The sequence below is a fragment of the Salvelinus namaycush genome, chromosome 39 (genome assembly GCF_016432855.1).
Source record: "Salvelinus namaycush isolate Seneca chromosome 39, SaNama_1.0, whole genome shotgun sequence".
NCBI lineage: Eukaryota > Metazoa > Chordata > Actinopteri > Salmoniformes > Salmonidae > Salvelinus > Salvelinus namaycush.
This window is the reverse complement of record NC_052345.1, coordinates 856,236-881,886: the sequence shown is the minus strand read 5'-3', so window position 1 is coordinate 881,886 and position 25,651 is coordinate 856,236. Positions and strand designations below refer to the sequence as shown.

Sequence of the window (25,651 nt, the reverse complement as noted above, 5' to 3'; positions counted from 1 at the left end):
ACAGCTACATGCAGGATGACAGCTACATGCAGGATGACAGCTACATGCAGGATGACAGCTACACGCAGGATGACAGCTACATGCAGGATGACAGCTACATGCAGGATGACAGCTACATGCAGGGTGACAGCTACATGCAGGGTGACAGCTACATGCAGGGTGACAGCTACATGCAGGGTGACAGCTACATACAGGATGACAGCTACATGCAGGATGACAGCTACATACAGGATGACAGCTACATACAGGATGACAGCTACATGCAGGATGACAGCTACATGCAGGATGACAGCTACATGCAGGATGACAGCTACATGCAGGATGACAGCTACATGCAGGATGACAGCTACATGCTACATGCAGGATGACAGCTACATGAAGGATGACAGCTACATGCAGGATGACAGCTACATGCAGGATGACAGCTACATGCAGGATGACAGCTACATGCAGGATGACAGCTACATGCTACATGCAGGATGACAGCTACATGCAGGATGACAGCTACATGCAGGATGACAGCTACACGCAGGATGACAGCTACATGCAGGATGACAGCTACATGCAGGATGGCAGCTAAACGCAGGATGACAGCTACATGCAGGATGACAGCTACATACAGGATGACAGCTACATACAGGATGACAGCTACATGCTACATGCAGGATGACAGCTACATGCAGGATGACAGCTACACGCAGGATGACAGCTACATGCAGGATGACAGCTACACGCAGGATGACAGCTACATGCAGGATGACAGCTACAGTGGCAAGATACGATATTTAATAGTTCATACATGCAGTGACTCTCCTCTAAACCCAGATGACTCTTACCAATACATTTCCTCGGGCTGATGATAGGGAAACATTGAACACACTTTAATATGTCAGCAAACGTTAACTGAAAACTTATTAAATGTCCTTTGTCAATTAATAGTGACGTAAAAATATACATGTGTCTGTCAGCAGCTGCTTTGACCAGCTCTGCGTCCGATAGATCTGTTGGTGGCAGTGCTGGTCGAGGGAAAGACACCCCTATATCACGTGGAGAGAGAAAGGATTGTGAGCTACACAGCTTATCCAAAAAGTTAATATTATCTTACATGTGTAACTACACACTCACCTTGAATTGCAGGCTGAGAAGCAATGAGCTTCTTCATCTTCGACTGCAGTTCACCTGGGTGAGAGAGCGCCTTGACAGGAGCGTAGAGATCGCAGGACCAAGAGACCTTTGAAAACGAAACATAGCAAATATGTCATCATTTCCAACTGTGTGGAACAAGTAGAATTATATTTTCCTTTAAGATGATATGTAACACTTACGTAGCCGCACTTGGGCCGGGTGTTAGCTGGCGGGGGTGGTGCTGGCTGCGGCGGGCCTGACCACAGCAGCTACCCCCTCCTGGTCTCTGCGCTGAATGTAGCCAATCAAGGCAGCCATCGCACTCCCAGGATAACGGGGTGTCTGCGTCCTCAAGCTCCTGACATATCTGTGAGACACAGCAGAGGGAACGTTTCAGATGTAAAATGTTGCATAAAACACACTGAGCTGAACATAGAAAACACAAAAGACACATGCCCATTACCTTATCCTGTCTGCACCTGTAGTCTCATACAGGTCCTGCAGCGAGTCCCACTTGTACTTCCTGATGCCAACAAAGGCCAGGCCCTCCTGGCCTGAAATCAGCACGGGAACCAATTAACTGTCAGAGCAAAAGAGATACATCTTACATACAATGAGGAGAATTAAACAAACTCACCTGGCTGGGAGGACTTTAGCTTCCTCCTGTGCCCGGTTGAACCTGACCATCTCAGCGAAGGCCGGATCGGCGCACGAGTAGCGAGTCAAGGCGTCCTTGTTGGCCCATCAGGGGATGCTGGGAAACGCTGCGCTCTCGCTCCCTCTCCTTCTGATGTACTGTTACCACGTACACATGTAGCCTACGTCGTTCTCCATCATCCACTTGAATGTCTGACCCCGGTACTTGCCGAACGGAACCGTGCACCGGTTCAGGATGACCATCTCTGCACCGGGGTCACCTCCCTCGGAGACGACGCGGGCGCGAGCCTCTGCCTCCACTTCCTCCCACTTCTTAGTCCTCACAGGAGGGCCCTGAGCACCAGAAGCAGGGGGGCCGTCAGCAGCCACTCTTACTGCCTGGGGTGTGGCCTTGAGGACCAACTCCTGTGAGGGCGTGAAACGGAACCTTGGATTTTCCATCTTAGGAGGCAAAAAAAAAACTATTATCATGACTGATGAGTGCAGTGACAAGTGACAGTATAACCATATTAGATACATATAAAGAAACTTACGTTTGCTTGATAGGTCTGCTAGGAGGAAGACAGCAGTGGGGGGTTTGGGGGTTATGGGTAGGGTTAGGGTGATTATTATTTCATATGCAGTTAAATTCAGTTTACATAGAAAGACACGTTTGCCCCCAATGACCATCAGGCTGTCACATATCATACAATTCATTCAACTACATACACTTCAAACGCATGCCATCAAAAAAACGAAAGAAAATAGACAATTAAATAGTATAGAATTTCAACTTTTAGTTGATATAAATGTTAGCTAAGGTTTTACAGGATTGTCAGTGGTCAAATAAACTTTGTGAATTTTGTACACCTACAGTAGCTAGCGATATAACGTTATGACCGTTGTTAAATTACACAATTTGGGTAGCCCATGTCGTCAAACAAGTCGGTTGACTAGAGGTGTTATTGTCATATTTCATCACATTTATAGTCATCGACGTTAAATTCGTTGGAAATTAAGCAAAATTACCTCAGATACTCACCGAGTAGCATCAATGGCTTCCTAGAAAAATATTTTGTGATAAAGTGACTTTAGGAAAATTTCAGAGGAAGATGATTGGCTTAAAAACTTTTGGAACAAGCTAGGTTCTTCATTGGTGGATTTTTGCTCTCTTTCTCCAATTTGGAACAAACTGAAGCATCTGATTGGAGGAGAGGACTAATGGTACAATATGGGTATTTGGAACATTTGGAACAGATAAAAATTTGCAAATTGCCCAAGGATATTGCCCATTCTTCTCTGTCCATCGTTCCAATTTGAGTATATGTGCTACTGAATCGAGAACATTAGGGACAAAGGAGAGGCCCTCATATATAGAGCACAACCCCCTGACGTTTTGTATCCTGGTTGGGGTCAAACGGATCTTTGGAGGCTCAAAAACCACCCGTTGAAGATTCCCACAGGATATTGTATAGACGTGAACCTGGTAGGGATAATAATGCATCGTTAAATGGCTACCTTGTGTGTTGTAATATTTATTTCCTTCTACATCTGTGTGTGAGGACCTTTTGTGAATGCAGCCCCAGAGCGTGTCGGGTTTCAGTGAGTGGGTGGGGTTTTGTGCGCGGGCTTTTGTTACGTCGTTATGTTCTACCCTATCAAAGTCCTAGATGGGACAGTGTACTCCCATATCACCCAGCATACGTTTCGCATATTTTTATTTTATTTATTTCACCTTTATTTAACCAGGTAGGCAAATTGAGAACACGTTCTCATTTACAATTGCGACCTAGCCAAGATAAAGCAAAGCAGTTCGACACATACAACAACACATGGTTACACATGGAGTAGAACAAACATACAGTCAATAATACAGTGAAAAATAAGTCTATATACAATGTGAGCAAGTGAGGTGAGATAAGGGAGGTGAAGGCAAACAAAATATATAAATAAATAAAAATATAAAAAAAGGCCATGGTGGCGAAGTAAATACAATATAGCAAGTAAAAAAACACTGGAATGGTTGGTTTGCAGTGGAAGAAAGTGCAAAGTAGAGATAGAAATAATGGGGTGCAAAGGAGCAAAAATAAATAAATGAATACAGTAGGTAAAGAGGTAGTTGTTTGGGCTAAATTATAGATGGGCTATGTACAGGTGCAGTAATCTATGAGCTGCTCTGACAGCTGGTGCTTAAAGCTAGTGAGGGAGATAAGTGTTTCCAGTTTCAGAGATTTTTGTAGTTCGTTCCAGTCATTGGCAGCAGAGAACTGGAAGGAGAGGCGGCCAAAGGAAGAATTGGTTTTGGGGGTGACCAGAGAGATATACCTGCTGGAGCGCGTGCTACAGGTAGGTGCTGCTATGGTGACCAGCGAGCTGAGATAAGGGGGGACTTTACCTAGCAGGGTCTTGTAGATGACCTGGAGCCAGTGGGTTTGGCGACGAGTATGAAGCGAGGACCTGCCAACGAGAGTGTACAGGTCGCAGTGGTGGGTAGTGTATGGGGCTTTGGTGACAAAACAGATGGCACTGTGATAGACTGCATCCAATTTATTGAGTAGGGTATTGGAGGCTATTTTGCGTTTCGCATATAATCCAGCATACGTTGCACTCTCTGAGGCAAAGGCCTCTGCCTCAGAGAGTTGCAACCTCTTTCTCTTGCAAGAACAAGAGAAAAAGAGGGGAGGGAGAGAAAAAGGGGAGAGGGAGACAAAAAGGGGAGGGAGAGAAAAAATGACAGAAAAAGGGGAGGGAGAGAAAAAACGAGAGAAAAAGGGGAAGGGCGAAAGAGAAAAAGAGGGAGAAAGCGAAAGGGGGAGAGAGAAGGTGAGCAGCAACCAATCAGAGATTAGTGGGCGTCACTGGGGGTTTAACTCCCTGCTGTCACCTGTAGTATCTGCTGGCCATCTCAAATCTCTGAGTAGAACTTGACTGTATTATTGTTTTTGTGTTACAACTCTGTAAACAGTGTGTTTATTGACTAAGAAAATGATGACAGATTTACTTGTCTTTTTATTTGTTGAACTTTAAAGAGAGTGTATAACCCCATAGTAGCCTACTTTCTAGGTATCCCCAAGATGAGTCAGTCAAGGATGTATACCAAATCACACCCTATTCCTTATATAGTGCTCTACTTTGGACCCTATGGGCAAAACGAGTACACTAAATAGGGAATAGGGTGCCATTTTGGATGCAAACAAGTTGTAATTTGGGTGCACTACACAGGAAAACAAACAGGCTGTAATTTTGGTTTGCTCTACACAGGAAAACAAGATGTAATTTGATTCGTAGAGCTGAAGCGATATAACCCAGCATACGTTGCAACTCTCTGAGGCAGAGGCCTCAGAAAATTGCAACCTCTTTCTCTTGCAAGAACAAGAGTAAAAGAGGGGAGGGAGAGAAAAAGGGGAGAGGGAGACAAAAAGGGGAGGGAGACAAAAAGGGGAGGGAGAGATAAAAAATGACAGAAAAGGGGGAGGGAGAGAAAAAACGAGAGAAAGAAAAAGGGGGAGGGCGAAAGAGAAAAAGAGGGAGAGAGCGAAAGGGGGAGATAAGGTGTGCAGCAATCAATCAGAGATTAGTGGGCGTCACTGGGGGGGTTTGACTCCCTGCTGTCACCTGTAGTATCTGCTGGTCATCTCAAATCTCTGAGTAGAACTTGACTGTATTATTGTTTTTTTGTGTGTTACAACTCTGTAAACAGTGTGTTTATTGACTAAGAAAATGATGACTGATTTACTTGTCTTTTTATTTGTTGAACTTTAAAGAGAGTGTATGACAATAAATCAAAATGAATTTCAAGGGAGAAAAAGTGCTTGCATTCAATTATTATTTAATTCACAGGGAATGTTACATGTGAAACAACCCAGCATAATGTCCCCTACACCTACTGTACAAGTTAAGATGATTTGAAATGAGCTAAATGTACAAGAGATTAACAATGAATGTCTTAAAAAATAAATAAACAACAAAGAACATATGTACAAAAACGACTTTACAATTGACACACCAATCAGTCAGTCAGTCAGTCAGAGTTTACTGGCCTTGGCTAGCACCATGCTGGGCCCTCATGAGTGCCAGCCACTCCTCCACAGTTTGGCCGCCAGAGGAAGCGGCACAGAATCTCACAGAACCATACATACTGTGTCCAAACTCTGCAGTTTTCGGCTTGCCACATTTAGAGCACTTATAGCCTTCGTATGGCTTGTGCGCTCTGACTTTAATGCCAGACTCCAGCCTCTTCCTCCTTCTCCATTCAGTGGTCCTGGAGACCTTGGGTCCACCAGCAGGAGGAGGGGGAAGAGGAGTGGAGGTCGAGGGCAGGTCTTGGGAGACTGGCGTTATAGGGAGGGAGGTGGTAGGCAGACTGGGTGGCGGTAGAGGTGGCAGTGGCTGACAAGTGGCTGCTCTGCCACGCTGTGTAGCCTGCCCCGTTCTGTCCTCTGGCAGCTGGTAGGTGCTGCTGGTTGATGGGGCTGGCAGCGGCGAAGTGCTCCAGACTGCAGCGTGGAAGGGGCCTGACTCCTCCCTCTCTGCAGTCATGCTGTCCCGGGTCTGGTGCAGGGCCACTCTCTCCATAGAGGATATCCATTTGTTGTACCTGTGTGAAAAACGTGAAATATGTTTACTGTTATCAGGAACACTGTCAACCAGTGAACTACACATAAAATATACCAACATTTATTTTTTAAACTTACCACTGTGTCAAGGTCAGCTTGTTGACCTCGAATAATTGCAGCCTTGTGTGGGTATTGAGGTTTGGGCTGCCCAGCACCATGGTCCTGATTCTCCTGTAGTCCCCCAGGATAGCAGCCCACCTGTTGACCCGGTTACCAAGAACCGTCTTGCCAGCAGGGTGTTTGTGGCACAGCTCCACAAAAATGGCCTCCACTGTCCTGCTGGTGTTGGGCCACTGAGCAGGTCCAGAGTCTTGGCCAAGCAGGGAGCTGAAGGTAGATTAAGTTAACAAAAGGAAACATCACGTTAATGAGAAATACACTTATGTCTTTATGTGTGTAGTGAGTTTAGAACAATGTGCAGTACATACCGCTTCATACTCTCTTCCCCCGTCACGGTTGAGCTCTTTGAATTGTTGAAGCTCCCCTGCAGGACTCGGTCCCGGAACCTCTCGGGGTAGGAGACTGCCGCCTTGTCTCTCTCCGGAAGATTTCCCCAGAGAGCCATGATCTCCTCTATTTGCCTATTAGAGATCCATGGCCCCTCCAGCAGCCTCAGCAGACTCTTGGCCAGGAGGACCACGTGCTGGTATCCACTAACCCCATCAGGTCCTATGTACTCCTGGAAATTAGAAGAGTTGTGGGGAAGGGTTGGATTAATAGTCAGATTAATAGTTATGAATGGAAAGAAACTTGAGAGTGAGCTGTTTAGGATGTGGATAGGCACTTACGTCATCCTCCGGGTCCTGACTGGCAGCTGGTGCAGTGTCCATCTCCTCCATAGTGTCATCAGGGGGTGTGACGACAGGTACCTGGGATGGGTTGGGTTGAGTGGGCGGTGGAGCGGCCTTCCTGAGTGGAGGGACTGGTGGGAGATGGTCATCGAGGTCGGGCAAGGACATGGTGGGGTCATCCTCCTCCTCAAGCTCTCTCAGGTCATCCTCCTCTCCCTCTCCCCCCTCAAATAGATCAGGTGTCCCGTCTGGGACATCCGGGTCCTTACCGAGGTTGGACTCCAACCTCTGGTCACCATGGGTCTGGGAGAAGAGATACTCGACCCCAATGAGTTCCCCTTAAACAAAGAGACAAAAAAAAGAGAGTTGTACATAAACAGAACTGTACATGTTTTAGTGTGTGTGTATAATTGTATAATTTAGAAATACATACCAGTGTACTTTGCAGGCCTTGTGTGATCCTTCACAAGACTGCGGCCCAGGAGCTTCTGGCTCAGCTCATTGATGGCGTGCTGGGCTACACCATCATAGCAGTGCAGGGTCTGCTTCTGTCCCCCCCCCTCCGCTGCAGCTTCGGCACGGTCCTCATTCCACCGAACCAACCCTTCAAGGAGGTAGACCTGAAAGTGCTCGGCAGACGCACTTGTTCCTATAAATGAGGACAACAACAACAACAACAATAAATAATAACTCCTCACATGCACACAGTTGTTAACACACAACATGACGTAACAACATGATCCGGTTTTACATTTAACATACCAGGAATGAAGCGGTTGAGGTGGAGGTGGAAAGACTCCAGGGAGGTGGACTCACGGGCGCAACGCAACACAGGCAGGATGACCCCTCCCTTGGTCACGTCCTTGCCCTTTTTGGTGTAGATACTAACACCAGGGGGGTCCTGAATACAGACCAGGTGTCGTCTCTGGGTCTGCCAGATGGCCTGCATTCGGTCACGGTCCAGGAGCCGGACGCCCAGGGTGTCTGTGGCATCGATGAAGGTCTCCAGGAGCTCCCCGATGAGACGCTCGGTCTCCTCCGCCCCGCGCGTGCGGCGACGACAGTGCCGAGCCATCTCCTTCAGGCTGATCCTCTTCAACACCTGTGCGTCGCTGAGCCCCGTGATGTGGCTCTCCTTGAGCTCACCTCGCTTGGCCTCCAGCAGGCGCTCCACATCATCTGCACACCACACCAACATGCAGGAGGAGAGCCGCCGCAAAAAGAGAGCATACAGAGGATGGCTCTCTGTTGTCACTCCCCGAGCAAAGCGACGGATGAGGTGCCCCACATCCAGCCGGACGATGAGTTCCTCCCACTGGCTGAACATGGCTGCCGTCTTCCCCTTTCCCATCAGGGCGCAGCAGTCCCGGGTGACATAGAGCAGCTTGGGAGGTGCCACTCCAGCTCTACTGTAGCGCTGCTGGAGGCCAGCTGCCATGTCGAGCAGGCCCTCTCCTTCGCTGTCAGTGAGGACCGTCATGAGCACCTGGCCGTACTCATTGCCCACATTTGTGGCCCACGCTGCTGTCCCGTGTGCTGCCCCAGCTAGTTTCTTGGTCACCTGAGGGGAGTCAAACAAACACAGACAGACAAGACAGACAAACACACAGTCATGTCAGTGAGTGGACACAAAGTTTCACAATACATTTATTAAGTCATAAAATAAGTCATAATAAATTATTATTCATTTGATTGTCTCTAACTAACTAGTATTATTTCTGGTCAAAACATCTTAAATCACCTTCTTGGTTGAATCCATCTTCAGGATGGACCCAAAGATGGAGGTGACTCTGGCCTTGAAGTCCTCCAGCTGGAACAGAACGTCGTAGCCGTGGACAGTCAGCAGCCACTGGGCTGAGGGCACATCCAAAAAGGGAGGAGGAGGTGTTACCCTCAGTGGTGCGGCACCTGGGACTACAAAGTGGTCACAGACGGACAGGTAGTACAGGGTCCGACTCATCCAGGTCTGGCTGTGCTGCTCCCTCAGCTGGTTGTACAGCCTGGTCACACTGTTCCCCAGTGTCCTCTCTCTCATCAGCCTGACCACCTTCAGGTCACATGACAGCCTAATACACAGAGACAATTGTGGGGGAAAGGAGGAGAAGAGGGTGAGGAGTGTGGAGGGGGGTTCTAGAAACACTTTGATAAGGGAAGGAGGGGCTTGGGAAAGGGTGACTTTGAAACACTTTGCTTTGTTTGGGAAGTTCCTGATAAGAGATCAAAGGTCAGACATTCAGATCAAAGAGCTCATTAACATTTCAATGGGGCAAAGAGCTAATTAACATGTCAATGGGGCTTTGACAAATCAAAACCTCAGTGTTGACAAGAACCTACTGACCGCCTCTTTTTCTCACCATGATGCTTTTTTCTGTTTTTCCTCAAAGTGAACAAGAGCTTTGATTTTCAGAGGTGTGAATTACTAACCTGTAAGTCAAGATGGCTGGGAAAATGGAGCGATGACTTGCGTCCAGCTGGTCCAAGATATCCAGCGACCATCCTGCTAGCTTCTTCTTACAGAGGCGGCACTCCAGGTATTCTGTCCCCATATAATACCAGCCGTCCATGTCAAGCACCCTCCGGACTGTCTTGTACACCCCACAGCCTGTGAGCTTTTGACGCTTGCACCGTGGCTGGGTGCACACAAACTTAAAGGCCCACAGGCGGTAGGGCATCCAGAGGCAGAATGGCCGGAGGAAGTAGGCGGAGGGAGAAGCTGGAGGCTGATGGCTGATGTTAGGAGGCAGAGGAGGGAAGTACCACAGCTCAAGCTGGCTTTTCAGGACACATTTGAGCTGCTTGTTCCTGATGAAAATGGCCCGACTGACCCACTCTTGCTGCTCCTTTGGGAGGGTCTGCTTCCATCCCTCAGGGAGAAGCACCTGCAACAGAGCAGAGAATCAATACATTTCTTTTCCATCCCCACACAACCAAAAGTGAAATGAAATAGCCAAGTCATAGTTGAGGTGAGACGTTTACCTGAGCGTCAGCAGCAGGCTGTAGTGGTCCAGCTGTTGGCTGGGAGGCTGACTGGAGCTGAGGAGGGGCAGTAGGAGCTAGCACAGCAGGGGGCGCGGTGGGAGTGGGAGCAGTAGGAGCTAGCACAGCAGGGGGTGCGGTGGGGGTGGGAGCAGTAGGAACTGCTACAGGAGCACAGGAGTTAGTCTCACAAAATATTTCAGAGAAATAAGTGAAATAATTCAATTAGAATAGAGCTTCAGCTTCAAAACATGTTAACAGCCTGTTGACAGCCAATGCACTTTGGTTTAGTTTTGATCAGTGTTATCAGTGGTAGAGGTTAGGAATCTAGGTTAAACACAATCTACATTTAAAAGATACAAACGACAGATGTATAGTGGGTAGACATCTACAAGCAAGGAATAGGCCAAGCAAAGTGATGCAGACTGAAATACAGGTTGGAATGGTGACAAGACAAGCTACAGTAAACAATTCATTCCACAAAAAGATGAGGAAGGATTTTTCTATGGCAAGCAAAATGGATGCAAAAATGAGAAATTCTACAGTGATTTCTAAGCCCAGCTAGGAGGTGTTTTAACAATTTTACCACTTACCTTACCACTTTAAAGTGTATCCTGTTAATGCTAACAACAACAGATAGTTATTAGGGGAAAGGTAATTTCATATGTATATTCTTCTCAACAGAAAAAAACAATAAAGTGCCATAACATAGAGTACCTTGGTCAAAACCCACGCAGATAGACAGCACCTCCTGATCCGATGGCTCGGCAGCTAAGAAACACAGACAAACATAATGACACAGTTATATTGTCAACTGCTACACTGTTTGATTTACTGTTTGATTGACTTAGATGACTACAGAATATATATTTACATGGATTAGGAGGCGCTACAGCTGTTACTGTGTCCTCCTGGTCAGGTCGGGGGGGCAAGGTCCCGTCCCGTACCCTGCGTTCCTCCACTGCCTTCTGGACCTCAGGAAACAGGTTGGTATACCTGTCCGGATGGTTGGGAAAATGTTATAAATTGTATTGTGATTGACTGATTTCATGTTTTTGTAATTTTATAAGAAATTACAACTATTTAAGGAAAAGAGTACCAGTCAAACCGGTCCTTGTTGGCCATTTCAGAAGACGTGTTTGTGTCCCCCATCTCCCTCTCTTGCTGGTGAGAAGCCAAGACCATGACGGCATAGCCGACATCGTGGCTTAGCAGCCACTTGAAGGTTTGACCACGGTATTTGCCGAACTGGATGGCACTCTCACTGTCCACCAGTCGGCTATCATCCGGGTCACCCCCTCTGGCTACCACACAAGCCTTTGCCTTCTCCTTCACTTGTCGTGGCTTCAGCACCCGGACTACACCTGTACACTCTTCCTCCTGGATGGTCCTGGCAACCCTGGCAGCCTCTTCAGATGCCCTCAGGGTGAGGGCACCAGAGGGCTCCAAGCGGAAAGCAGGGGTGTGAACATAATCCATTCTTCCTTTCATTAAGAGAGGTTATTCACACACATACACACACGTTATTTGTTGACAGCAATACAGTGGACCACATAGTTACCCTGCTTACAGTAGAGCCCATACAGCGTTAAATGTCAATTTCATTCTTCATATAACGTTAGCCAGCTGGCCCATACAGCGTTAAATGTCCATTTCATTCTACATATAACGTTAGCCAGCTGGCCCATACAGCGTTAAATGTCCATTTCATTCTACATATAACGTTAGCTAACTGGCAAGTGTGCGTTGTAGTACACTAAGTTAACACTGCACGTTAACTACATTGGCTAAATATATAAATATATAACGTTAACTAGTTAGCCAGCTAACTATCAATTATTACCGCCCTTTATTACACATTATTAGCTAGCGACAGGACTCGTTTTCAAGAAAATCGACTGAAACTCACTTAAATTGACTGAAACTGTGTTCTGAAATCTGCCATGAAATATAGCTAACGTTGCCTTTACGACCACGACTGAAACTCACATTAATTCATCCAAATGTTTCCTGAAATACGTGATGACAACTAAATCAACGACTGAAACTCACCTTAATTCACCGAAATACACAACTGTGTTCCGAAATCCGCGATGAAATATAGCTAACGTTACCTTTACAACTATCTTTCTCACAAGTACTCGGAATGATGGAGAACTAACTGCAAAGAACTTCTCCGTGGATTTTAGGGGAGGCGGGACATGAACGACAGACTCTCTTGTCGTTCTTTTCTCTCTCTCTCCTTTCTCTCTGTCTTTTCTCAAATTATAATTTTTTTCAAATTGAAGCTGCTTTATTGGCATGAAAAACATTGTGTCAATATTGCCAAAGCAACAATGTATACAATCTAAATGTTTGTGTTCTGCAAAGTATTTTTATTCTCAGTCCGCAGAATGGACCACGTATCATTGAACCATGATACCGTGAATTACCAATTGATATACACTATTAGTTTCTGGGAAATACATCCTTGTTTCTATCACTTCTAGCATATGTATTGTGACCCCATTCCTGAAAGCTCACCCTTCCAGGAACACATATGTTTGTTCCCCCTCAACGTATACCCTTTATAACAATCACATATGTTTGGACTTTGTCTGGATTTAGGACTAGCAACGGATTTTATAAACCATAAAAGCAAGGGGGTCACAGTTGAGAAAATTGGCTAAATAATGAAAAAGAATCTAATCAACAATTACATAATATGCAATTAACTATTGACTTTTTCATTTGTAAATCATTATTATAATGCAAATGAAACCTAGAGTTGGGTTTATATAGCCATGGGGGGAATGAAAAAAGTTGTATATGTATTAGGTTGTGAAGATCTTAGATTACATGTAAAACAAAACGACTCAACGCTGAACTAAATCAAAATATGTCTACAACTCACAAGTTATTAAACATGTGTAAGACATGGAAATACATAATATATGTACCCCATCTCAATATTCCCTAGACATATTCTGAACTTTTAAACAAAATTGTAAACTCATTACACATACTTATGCTACTTTCACATAATACAATGTCAGTGTCAGCATCCTTCGATGCTGTGGGGAATGTGTTATAACTTGTACATGTTCCCCCCTATAGATATTCCGTAACATCCTAGATACTAGAACATTAGTAGTACATAACAGTGTAATAGCGTAGTACTACAGTACGGACCTGTCTTGACATCCTCGTTTGAAACGTTAAAACTTCTTGTTTATTGTCAGAACGAGCCTTCTGGATATGTGTGGTACTGTATACAAAACATCAGTGACTCTTTGATTCACCAAAGCTTCTTGTTCTCTACAGTTTAACATAAAAATATTTCCCTCCACTCTAAAAATATACTTTCGAATTATAAACATGTAAATAAAAAAAGGAATACTAAAATAGCCAATGTGTCGTCATGTCATATACTTTATAACCCGAGGGGGTCGAAATTGTTGTTCAAATGTTGCATATACATGTTTTAGTATCTAGATATTGTGTTATGTTAGAATGTCTAATAAACAACTATTTTATACATGAATAATATTGTTTTGTCAGAAATATATAATAATAATGTTTTACCTGCACCTGTATGCAGACGATACGGTTGAGTACTCTATCGCCCGCCCTGCTGATCATACTCTATCTGAACTACATTATGCTTTCAATATTTTGCAGAAAACCTTTGACCTTAAATTATTATTGAATACATGGAAAACTAAGTATGTTGTTTTCTAGAGGACACAACAATTATTCTAATGATTGAAGTGTACGTCCCTAGTACGGTGGTGTATCAGTAAATACGTTAAGTTGTCTTTTTTTAAAACATATTGATGAGTTAATTAAGATGCTGAATATAAAAAGGGTCTTCTTCTATAGAAATAGGTCAGGCCTCTTGCTTAATAATACAAAGCAGATAGTTCAATCTATGTTCTTACTGGTCCTAGACTATTGCAAAATCATCTATATGAATGCAGATGCCACTTCATTAAAGCCTTTAGATGCATAGAGCACTTTGTTTTATTATGGGTACAGGTTCAGTACACATCCCTGCATTCTGTATCATAAAGTAGGCTGATGGCGCTGGGATGGATTTGGTAGAGCTGACTGCAAATGGCCTCCACCAAACGGCTGGTGCCCGGCCAATTTGCAGGGCCCGAGTTGAGTCCAAGAAGGCAACTGAAACAGAGGAGATAAATAATTAGAGAACATTGAAAATAATGATAGCCATCGCCTGACCTTCATTTGCATTTAATGTAGAGGCAGGCAATATAATAGTAAGGTGGAGGACATGAACACTAACAACATACCATTAGAGAGAGTCTTTTACTACGACAATGGACGACTTCCCCTTCGTTGCCTTGAACCGCCCCTGAACGATCCTCTCCTGGTGTCGGGCAGGGTAGATCAAGCGCCAGCCACAGCGCCACCAGACCGTCTACCCTGCGGTCCGACAGCCCCTGACGGTTCCTCACCCCCACCAAGGCCCTGGCAAGCCTGCGGACATGCTGGTAGCCAGGCATTGCATTAGGGCCTTGCGTCTCCCCCTGAAGATAAAGAGACATGGAAGAATCGATGAGGACGTTGTCAAACATTTAGGGGTAACACATAAGATTCTTCTACAAAGGAAATAGAAGATGTTTTATATTGTGTAACTGAAAATCAACAGATGGAATCTGTTAAAATGTAACATGTTTCAAGTTAAACTGTAGTTTTTTAATCCTGTTTAGTGAATGATTACTGTGAGTATTAACGGAGTTTAGGTCAAGAAACTTTGTGTATGCTAATTTACAAACCATGACCTAATCAGACAAGAGGAAATTGCCTAGGATCAGAGATCAGGGTCAGGCCCAGAAGATGGATAGCTAAACAAAGAGAGGACCGTGGACATTCCACAGGGGAAAGAAGGGGAGAGTCATTGGGGTCATAAAATGTATAACTAGGGAGGTGACGTCTACAAGGGAAGAGTATAAGACGTGTTGTGAGCTTTCTAAACGAATGCACTCAGCTGAGGGCATCCTTGGTATTAAACACCGAAAATTGTCTTGAGTTTGTCTCAATTTCTTATTTCAAAGAGGTTGCAATAACATTTTTATTTTCAACAACACAAAAGGTCAATTATAATTACCTCTGAATCAGAGGAGTTGTCAGGGTGAGGAGAACCGTGTCGATCAGGGGCCTCAGGAGAGCTTCCGTCTTCAGGGGCGGTGGGACTGGATGGCCCAGACCTGGATGCGTCAGCGGGTTCCCCTGACAGAGGTGCAGCTGAGCTGGAGGACGGGGCGCTCATATGAGTGACATGAGGGATGTGGATTGTCGGGTCCACATCCTCCTGAAAGCCCTCGTCCTCCTCATTGAGCTGCTTGACGGTGGCTGCCTCTTCCAGGAAGGTCAGGGTCCACGCTGACATCCTGCAGCACTCTGCCAGTCTGCGAGTACAGGTACTCCACTCCGAGGAGTTCCCCTATTTAAGCAAAAAAATAAAAATCTGGCAAAAGCAGAGTAGGGAATGTTAAGTTCATGTTTTAAGTATCCCTATACTCCTGTTATTACGGGGCTATCACGGAGTCAAGAGTGCGCATGCGCTGGAAGTCTGTTCGTTGTTGGACCTAGCCTGGAGTGTAATGGCTACCTTGTAGTGTGTTCATATAGTAGAGTAAACTTTGTTAAACTGGAACCTTGTCGTTGTGTCATTTCGAGTTAACATTGGTAGCAGACGATGGCTTCTAACTACAACGTGCCACCTCGCTTCGACGAGAAGAGGTCGTACGAAAGTTGGAAAAATGAACTGGGAATCTGGACACGCGTTACTAATCTGGACGCGAAAAAGCAAGCACTTGCGGTGGTATTATCGCTCGAGGGAAGAGCGAGAGATACAGCACTGGAGATATCCGTTGAGGATTTGAACAAGGATGACGGTATGGGAACTTTGATCACAGCACTGGATTCTGTATTTCTTAAAGAAGAGAAAGACCGTGCCTACGAGGCATATTCAAACTTTGACAGTGTTACGAGAGATATTTCGGTTGCAATGGCGGACTACATCATTGATTTCGAACAGAGGTACAATAGAATGCGCAAGTACGACATGGTTCTCCCAGATGCAGTGTTAGGGTTCAAGTTGCTAGACACTGCTTGTCTAGATGGTAGGGAGAAACAGTTGGCGTTGACTGCTTGTACTGTGCTGACTTTTGCATCTATGAAGTCGGCACTAAAAAGAATATTTGGTGAAAAGACGTCTGTAGCGCCAATAACAGATGGAATGCAAGTGAGTGACGCAGCATATTACACCGAGCAGCACAGAAAAGGCGCCAAAAAGTCACGTTCTCAAGATAACCAGAAGAGGGCGCCATTTCCCGGCACAAATCCACTGGACACATATGGAAGGAGATCGAAATGTGCTATTTGTCAAAGCACTTACCATTGGGTTAAAGACTGTCCTCATAAAAATGAACAAGTTAAACTAACAGAGGAAAATGTAAACACAGAGATAGAGCAGTGTAACATTACACTGTTTTCAAATGAATCTGCTTCTGATACTGAGATTTTTATAGTTGAATCCTTAGGATCTGCTGTGATTGATACTGCATGTACACGGACAGTGTGTGGTGCAAAATGGCTTGATAGCTATGTCAGTGAACTAAATATGAAGGAAGTACAAAATATGATTGACACACCAAGCAACAGAGCTTTCAAATTTGGAGACGGGAGAATTGTCCATTCTACCAAGAGAGTTAAGATACCAGCAAAAATTGGTCAGACTAAGTGTCACATTGAAACAGAGGTGGTCCCTACAGATATCCCCTTACTATTAAGCAAAGCTTCCCTCAAGAAGGCAGAGGCTGTACTAGACATAAAAAATGACAAGGCAGTGATGTTTAAACAACCAGTGACTCTTGAACTTACTACCTCAGGCCACTATTGTGTAAACATTTTAGACAAAGACATCACACAGTGTCCATGCAAAAATGAGATTCTGACTGACACAGAGCACATGAAGATTCTGACAGTCACAGAGAACATGAGCACTAAAGAAAAACACAAAGTATTGTTAAAGCTTTACAAACAGTTTGGACATGATACAGTTAACAGACTTCAAAAGTTACTCAGCAGTTCAGGGAATAATGATGATGAGAAGTACGAGTCTGGAGACAAAGTGTACTACAAACGAGTTGACTGTCAAGAGTGGAAAGGACCGGGAGTAGTCATTGGTCAAGATGGTGTGGTGATATTTGTGAGGCACGGAGGCATGATTGTCAGGGTGCATCACTCAAGATTGCGGAAAGTAAATGATCAACAAGATAGAGGGGCTGTTGCTGAGAATCAGTCTCCTAATGAAAATGACAAAAAGGACACAGTAACAGACACAAACCTACCAGATGTCGCATCCAATGATATGGACACCGAAACTGACATAGGAAATGGAGCAGAGACCTTCAACCATGCCACAGGTAATACTGTTGAGCGTTCAAATGAGGAAAACATTCAACAGCCACATGTGTTAAGAGAACATGGTTGTTCCAATCTGAAAACTGGACAACCTGTTAAATACACGGACAGAGAAAGTGGTATTCCACATACAGCAACCGTCATTGGACGAGCAGGAAAAGCAAAACACAAGAACTGGTACAACTTGCAGTACTCTGAACCAGCTACACTTTCTGGTACAACAGGGTCAGCTGACCTGTCACTTGTAGATAATATCAGAATTGAACCAATGGAAAATCGAGAAAAACAGAATGACATTCAAAATGATGATGTACTTGAAACAAAGGACGTGTCATTTGACTCAGCTAAGCTAGATGAGCTCAGTAATTGGAGGAAAAATGGAGTGTTTGAGGAAGTCAAAGACATTGGCCAAAAGTGCGTCTCAACAAGGTGGGTGTGTACCCTTAAAGAATCCTTAACTGGAATAGTGCCCAAAGCACGTCTAGTGGCTAGAGTTTTTGAGGAGCTGGCTGCTAAAGAACTCCCAAAAGACTCACCGACATGGGCCTCAGAGTCACTCAGATTGCTGATGTCAGTGATCTGCCAGAAAAAATGGAAACTTAATTCCATAGACATCAAATCTGGATTTTTGCAGGGAACAGAGCTGTCAAGGGACATTCACATCCGACCTCCGCCCGAAGCTAAAAGTGAAGGAACACTGTGGAAACTAAAAAAGTGTGTGTATGGACTGGCAGATGGATCACTCTACTGGTACAACAAAGTCAAGGCAACAATGCTGAATACAGGTGGAAAAATGTCACAAGTGGATCCTGCAGTCTTCTATTGGCTTGATCAAGACTGCAATGTGACTGGAGTACTTGCCTGTCATGTTGATGACTTTATCTGGGGTGGCTCACAGACCTTTGCTTCAACTGTGATTCCACACCTCAAAGCTGTTTTCTAGGTTGGCCGTGAGGAGCATGATCATTTTTGTTATGTTGGCATAGAGTTTATTACAGTTGATGGAAAAATACTGATGCAACTGGAGAGCTATATCAATAATCTTCAACCTATCCACATGGATTCTTCAAGAGCCGTACAAAGGAATTCCCCTCTGTGGAATTGAAGCTGGTCAATTGAGGTCAAAGATGGGACAAATTTTATGGGCTGCGAGACAGAGTAGACCTGGTTTGATGGTTGCAACTTGGCATCTAACACAAAACACGCCACTGTACAAACCATTCATGAGGCAAACAAAGTTGTTCGTAAACTGGAATCACAACAAGTGACGTTAAAGTTTCAGCATGTTGGAAAAGATGACTCTTTGAAACTAGTTGTCTTCAGTGATGCTTCGCTAGGTTATCACTGGTGGGACAAAACGGCACTTCCTACCTGTAGTTTGTGTCACTGACAACTACTCATTAGTTGATGCTGTGAAGTCAACCAAGTCTGTCACAGAGAAAAGACTTTGAGATTAGCAGCATCAAGGAACTTATTCAAGCACAGAGAATCCAGCGGATTCTGTGGTCGACCACAAAGGAACAGCTTGCTGACTGTCTGACTAAAAAGGGAGCATCCGGTCTTGTGCTCCTACAGGCTCTCGCTCCTACAGGCTCTCAGTAATGGAAAGTGGCAGCCTGTAACACAACCCATTTGTAATGGGGATCTTGAATAATACTTGGACCTTTAATTATGTTGTTGATGTTTTATTTGTCTTTAAAGAAAAGGGGGAGATTGTTAAGTTCATGTTTTAAGTATCCCTATACTCCTGTTATTACGGGGCTATCACGGAGTCAAGAGTGCGCATGCGCTGGAAGTCTGTTCGTTGTTGGACCTAGCCTGGAGTGTAATGGCTACCTTGTAGTGTGTTCATATAGTAGAGTAAACTTTGTTAAACTGGAACCTTGTCGTTGTGTCATTTCGAGTTAACAGGGAAGTGTTAATGGGATGTAATTAATAAGATTGATGTAAATGTTCGTTCTCTTACTCGACTTACCCGTGTACTCGCTAGGCTTGGAGTAGTCCTTACCCTGTTCCTTGCCAAGCACCCTTTGGCTGCTAAGGTTAAGGATGTGCTGCAGGTGGCCACTGTAGGAGAGCAGGGACTGCCTGTTCTTTCCCTCCACTGCTGCATGCGCACGGTCCTCGTTTCACCTCACCAGTCCATCCAACAGGAATGCCTGGAAATGCATTGCATTTGCCCTGGTACCTGAGAGAACAATGCATGATTAGGGTGGGAGAGCTGTTACTGTTAACATTAAACATTAAGCATTACTTTAAGCTACACAATGACATTTACCGGTTGAGGTGGAATGACTCCAAGGATGTGGAGCCCGGTGCGCAGAGATAAACCAAGGCGTGGCGTGATTTTGCCGGTCTCGGTGTACACCTGTATACCCCGGGTGGGTCTTGTATGCAGTGGAGGTGGCGCCTCTGCTCTTGCCAGATTGCCTGGATGTGGATGGAGTCCAGCAACGGGATGCCCAGGGTGTCGACCCCCTTCTCGCTGTTGAAGGTCTCGAGGAGGTCAAGGAGAAGGACTTCGGTCGCCGCAGCTCCACGCGTACAACCCCGACAGTGAAGTGCAATCTCCTTCCTGCCGATCAGCCTCGAAACCTCCTCCTCGGTGAGGCCGACCATCCCGTGCCTCCCCTCCAGCGCAGACGTCTTGGCCTCCAGCAGTCGGCGGACATCGCCTGCATCCCACTCAAAGATGCAGGCTGACAGCTGCCGCATGAAGGGACTGTAGAGCTGGTGGCTCTCAGTGGTGACACCTGGCGCAAACCGCCGCATCAGGTGCCAGATGTCCAGCCGAATCACCAGCTGGTCCCACTCATTGTACATGGCAGCTGTCTTTGATCCACCAAAGCTGGAGCAGCAGTCTCAGTCCACGTACATGAGCTGGGGGGGCGCCACCCCGGCGAGCCTGTACCACTCCATGAGACCAGCCGCCTTGGGGAGCAGCCCTCGCCCTCACCGGCAGTGACGACACTGACGAGGACCAGTCCATGCTCATTACCGACGTTGGTAACCCAGGCGGCCGTGTCTGCAGCGGTACCCGCAAGCTTTTTAGTCACCTGGAGACGGACACACAAAGACAGAAAGGTCAAGACATTATTTAAATATAGATGTACAAAATCAGACACGACTTATCTTCACATTTCTAAGTGAAAACTCACCTTCTTGGTAGAGTCCATCTTTAAGATGGACCCAAAGATGGAGGTGACCCTGGCCTTCACCTCGTCCAGCCGCGACAACACGTCATGGCTGTAGACTGTCAGCAGCCAGACGGGTGAGGGCACCGGGGGCATCTCCGGTAGATCAGTGAACTGCCGCCCAGTGCCCAAGGCCAGAAACTGCTCGCACTCCCCGAGGTACCGTATTCCACTCCGCATCCAGGACTCGCTGTGACTTTCACACAGCTTGCTGTAGGTCTGTGACGCACTGTTCCCCAAAGTGCGCGACCTCAGCATCCTCACAACCCGCAGGTCACAGGACAGCCTAGAGAGAGAGATAAAGCATATGAATGACACGCTTTTATTTTACTTTATTACTAACTAACTAAATCTTGTGAAGTTACTTGTATGTCAATATTGCTGGAAACTGGCAGAGATGCCGAGCGTCCAGCTGACTGACAAGGTCCCGTGACCACCCCGCGACCTTCTTACATCGACCGCATTCCAGGCACTCAGTGGCCATGAGATACAAGAGGTCGATGTCCAAGACCCTCCGGGTGGTCTTGCAGAGTCTTGCAGACTGGGGACGTGCCAGCTTGTATGCCCATATAGGTACGGGCATCCAAAGGAACAGCTGACATGCGAAGAAGGGGTCGGGGATTTCTGGTGAACAGCGTGCGGCCGATCCACCACTGCTGCTACTTGGTGAGAGATGAATGCCAACTCTCTGGAATCAGCAGCTGAGTGAGACGAGAGAGTGATGGGGGCGGGGGCGAATGGATGGTAATGTTTCAGAGAAACGGACAGGGAGAGAATATGCAGGAGAGGAGACAACTGTGTCCAATTTGGCATCGTGGTTAATATCTTAACAATGTGGAGTAATTACAGTTGATGAATTTACCTCAGCACTTTCTGAGGGCCTTGGAGGCAGGAAGTACTGCCGGGGCAAATCCTCCTCTTCGCTCTGCCCCTGTGGGGCAGGAGCAGGGACCGGGGCAGGCATGAATGCGTGCATGAATGGACAGACATATTACAAATGTAGATAACAGTAATTAAGTTAATAGCACATTCCAACATGCCCAGATGAATATCAATCAGTGATAGGATGTAACAAAAAACAATGAAATGAGTGTTGGTCAAGTTTGAGTGTAAAACTGAAATTAAATGAGTGATTAAAATGGAAAAGAGAAAGTCATGATTAAGTGACATACAGGATGACCGCTACATACAGGATGACAGCTACATACAGGATGACAGCTACATGCAGGATGACAGCTACATGCAGGATGACAGCTACATGCAGGATGACAGCTACATGCAGGATGACAGCTACATACAGGATGACAGCTACATGCAGGATGACAGCTACATGCAGGATGACAGCTACATGCAGGATGACAGCTACACGCAGGATGACAGCTACACGCAGGATGACAGCTACACGCAGGATGACAGCTACACGCAGGATGACAGCTACACGCAGGATGACAGCTACACGCAGGATGACAGCTACACGCAGGATGACAGCTACATACAGGATGACAGCTACATACAGGATGACAGCTACATGCAGGATGACAGCTATACGCAGGATGACAGCTACATGCAGGATGACAGCTACATACAGGATGACAGCTACATGCAGGATGACAGCTACATACAGGATGACAGCTACATGCAGGATGACAGCTACATGCAGGATGACAGCTACATGCAGGATGACAGCTACATGCAGGATGACAGCTACATGCAGGATGACAGCTACATGCAGGATGACAGCTACATGCAGGATGACAGCTACATGCAGGATGACAGCTACACGCAGGATGACAGCTACATGCAGGATGACATCTACACGCAGGATGACAGCTACATGCAGGATGACAGCTACATGCAGGATGACAGCTACATACAGGATGACAGCTACATACAGGATGACAGCTACATACAGGATGACAGCTACATGCAGGATGACAGCTACACGCAGGATGACAGCTACACGCAGGATGACAGCTACATGCAGGATGACAGCTACACGCAGGATGACAGCTACATGCAGGATGACAGCTACATACAGGATGACAGCTACATGCAGGATGACAGCTACATACAGGATGACAGCTACATGCAGGATGACAGCTACATGCAGGATGACAGCTACATGCAGGATGACAGCTACACGCAGGATTACAGCTACATGCAGGATGACAGCTACATGCAGGATGACAGCTACATACAGGATGACAGCTACATGCAGGATGACAGCTACATGCAGGATGACAGCTACATGCTACATGCAGGATGACAGCTACATGCAGGATGACAGCTACATGCAGGATGACAGCTACATGCAGGATGACAGCTACATGCAGGATGACAGCTACATTTAGGATGACAGCTACATGCTACATGCAGGATGACAGCTACACGCAGGATGACAGCTACATGCAGGATGACAGCTACATGCAGGATGACAGCTACATGCAGGATGACAGCTACATGCAGGATGACAGCTACATGCTACATGCAGGATGACAGCTACACGCAGGATGACAGCTACATGCAGGATGACAGCTACATACAGGATGACAGCTACATGCAGGATGACAGCTACATGCAGGATCACAGCTACATGCAGGATGACAGCTACATGCAGGATGACAGCTACATGCAGGATGACAGCTACATGCAGGATGACAGCTACATACAGGATGACAGCTACAGTGGCAAGATACGATATTTAATAGTTCATACATGCAGTGACTCTCCTCTAAACCCAGATGATTCTTACCAATACATTTCCTCGGGCTGATGATAGGGAAACATTGAACACACTTTAATATGTCAGCAAACGTTAACTGAAAACGTATTAAATGTCCTTTGTCAATGAATAGTGACGTAAAAACATACATGTGTCTATGTCAGCAGCTGCTTTGACCAGCTCTGAGTCCGATAGATCTGTTGGTGGCAGTGCTGGTCGAGGGAAAGACACCCCTATATCACGTGGAGAGAGAAAGGATTGTGAGCTACACAGCTTATCCAAAAAGTTCATATTATCTTACATGTGTAACTACACACTCACCTTGAACTGCAGGCTGAGAGGCAATGAGCTTCTTCATCTTCGACTGCAGTTCACCTGGGTGAGAGAGCGCCTTGACAGGAACGCAGAGATCGCAGGACCAAGAGGCCTTTGAAAACGAAACATAGCAAATATGTCATCATTTCCAACTGTGTGGAACAAGTAGAATTATATTTTCCTTTAAGATGATATGTAACACTTACGTAGCCGCACTCTTGGGCCGGGTGTTACTGGCGGGGGTGGTGCTGGCTGAGGCGGGCTGGGCCACAGCAGCTACCCCCTCCTGGTCTCTGCGCTGAATGTAGCCAATCAAGGCGGCCATTGCAGTCCCAGGATAACGGGGTGTCTGCATCCTCAAGCTCCTGACATATCTGTGAGACACAGCAGAGGGAACGTTTCAGATGTAAAATGTTGCATAAAACACACTGAGCTGAACATAGAAAACACAAAAGACACATGCCCATTACCTTATCCTGTCTGCACCTGTAGTCTCATACAGGTCCTGCAGCGAGTCCCACTTGTACTTCCTGATGCCAACAAGGGCCAGGCCCTCCTGGCCTGAAATCAGCACGGGAACCAATTAACTGTCAGAGCAAAAGAGTTACATCTTACATACAATGAGGAGAATTAAACAAACTCACCTGGCTGGGAGGACAGGACTTTAGCTTCCTCCTGTGCCCGGTTGAACCTGACCATCTCAGCGAAGGCCGGATTGGCGCACGAGTAGCGAGTCAAGGCGTCCTTGTTGGCCCATCAGGGGATGCTGGGAAACGCTGCGCTCTCGCTCCCTCTCCTTCTGATGTACTGTTACCACGTACACATGTAGCCTACGTCGTTCTCCATCATCCACTTGAATGTCTGACCCCAGTACTTGCCGAACGGAACCGTGCACCGGTTCAGGATGACCATCTCTGCACCGGGGTCACCTCCCCCGGAGACGACGCGGGCGCGAGCCTCTGCCTCCACTTCCTCCCACTTCTTAGTCCTCACAGGAGAGCCCTGAGCACCAGAAGCAGGGGGGCCGTCAGCAGCCACTCTTACTGCCTGGGGTGTGGCCTTGAGGACCAACTCCTGTGAGGGCGTGAAACGGAACCTTGGATTTTCCATCTTAGGAGGCAAAAAAAAAACTATTATCATGACTGATGAGTGCAGTGACAAGTGACAGTATAACCATATTAGATACATATAAAGAAACTTACGTTTGCTTGATAGGTCTGCTAGGAGGAAGACAGCAGTGGGGGGTTTGGGGGTTATGGGTAGGGTTAGGGTGATTATTATTTCATATGCAGTTAAATTCAGTTTACATAGAAAGACACGTTTGCCCCCAATGACCATCAGGCTGTCACATATCATACAATGCATTCAACTACATACACTTCAAACGCATGCCATCAAAAAACGAAAGAAAATAGACAATTAAATAGTATAGAATTTCAACTTTTAGTTGATATAAATGTTAGCTAAGGTTTTACAGGATTGTCAGTGGTCAAATAAACTTTGTGAATTTTGTACACCTACAGTAGCTAGCGATATAACGTTATGACCGTTGTTAAATTACACAATTTGGGTAGACCATGTTGTCAAACAAGTCGGTTGACTAGAGGTGTTATTGTCATATTTCATCACATTTATAGTCATCGACGTTAAATTCGTTGGAAATTAAGCAAAATTACCTCAGATACTCACCGAGTAGCATCAATGGCTTCCTAGAAAAATATTTTGTGATGAAGTGACGTTAGGAAAATTTCAGAGGAAGATGATTGGCTTAAAAACTTTTGGAACAAGCTAGGTTCTTCATTGATGGATTTTTGCTCTCTTTCTCCAATTTGGAACAAACTGAAG

The 25,651-nt window shown here is 45.9% G+C and overlaps 2 protein-coding genes and 1 long non-coding RNA gene across 5 annotated transcripts; all 3 read right to left on the bottom strand.

The window, feature by feature from the left end:
* Nucleotides 1-1,136: 1,136 nt before the first annotated feature.
* Nucleotides 1,137-2,816, bottom strand: LOC120033063. Of its 2 annotated transcripts, XR_005473901.1 has the most exons (5): nt 2,316-2,816; nt 1,763-2,223; nt 1,589-1,679; nt 1,326-1,492; nt 1,137-1,231 (listed from the first exon to the last, which is right to left on the bottom strand). It is a non-coding gene; the product is annotated as an uncharacterized LOC120033063 (long non-coding RNA). The 2 variants fall into 2 exon arrangements; XR_005473900.1 differs by having other exon boundaries at nt 1,763-2,816.
* A 4,958-nt stretch (nt 2,817-7,774) lies between these two features.
* On the bottom strand, nt 7,775-11,014 carry LOC120032440. Its single transcript, XM_038978544.1, has 7 exons — nt 10,862-11,014; nt 10,738-10,767; nt 10,145-10,308; nt 9,593-10,047; nt 8,910-9,234; nt 7,931-8,729; nt 7,775-7,788 (listed from the first exon to the last, which is right to left on the bottom strand). Exons 4-7 carry the CDS (start codon nt 9,838-9,840, stop codon nt 7,775-7,777), a joined length of 1,386 nt encoding a protein of 461 aa, XP_038834472.1. The 5' UTR covers nt 9,841-10,047; nt 10,145-10,308; nt 10,738-10,767; nt 10,862-11,014.
* A 1,823-nt stretch (nt 11,015-12,837) lies between these two features.
* Nucleotides 12,838-21,046, bottom strand: LOC120033054. Of its 2 annotated transcripts, none has more exons than XM_038979340.1 (6): nt 20,734-21,046; nt 19,854-20,631; nt 19,584-19,763; nt 15,255-15,614; nt 14,437-14,673; nt 12,838-14,305 (listed from the first exon to the last, which is right to left on the bottom strand). In XM_038979340.1, the coding sequence occupies exons 4-6, from the start codon at nt 15,534-15,536 to the stop codon at nt 14,189-14,191; spliced, it is 636 nt and encodes a 211-aa protein (XP_038835268.1). In that variant the 5' UTR covers nt 15,537-15,614; nt 19,584-19,763; nt 19,854-20,631; nt 20,734-21,046; the 3' UTR covers nt 12,838-14,188. The 2 variants fall into 2 exon arrangements, with proteins under 2 accessions (XP_038835268.1, XP_038835267.1); XM_038979339.1 differs by having other exon boundaries at nt 15,255-15,590.
* Nucleotides 21,047-25,651: the final 4,605 nt, after the last annotated feature.

Coding starts and splice junctions, on each gene's coding strand:
- LOC120032440 (XM_038978544.1), bottom strand. CDS start 9,840: ATGCCCTACCGCCTGTGGGCCTTTAAGTTTGTGTGCACCCAGCCACGG. Junction 9,235..9,592: donor CCAGCCATCTTGACTTACAG/GTTAGTAATTCA, acceptor TCTGTGTATTAG/GCTGTCATGTGACCTGAAGG. Junction 8,730..8,909: donor AGATGGATTCAACCAAGAAG/GTGATTTAAGAT, acceptor GACTCCCCTCAG/GTGACCAAGAAACTAGCTGG.
- LOC120033054 (XM_038979339.1), bottom strand. CDS start 19,688: ATGCAGCAGTGGAGGGAAAGAACAGGCAGTCCCTGCTCTCCTACAGTG. Junction 14,674..15,254: donor ACAACTCCTCTGATTCAGAG/GTAATTATAATT, acceptor CTTTATCTTCAG/GGGGAGACGCAAGGCCCTAA. Junction 14,306..14,436: donor GTAAAAGACTCTCTCTAATG/GTATGTTGTTAG, acceptor CCTCTGTTTCAG/TTGCCTTCTTGGACTCAACT.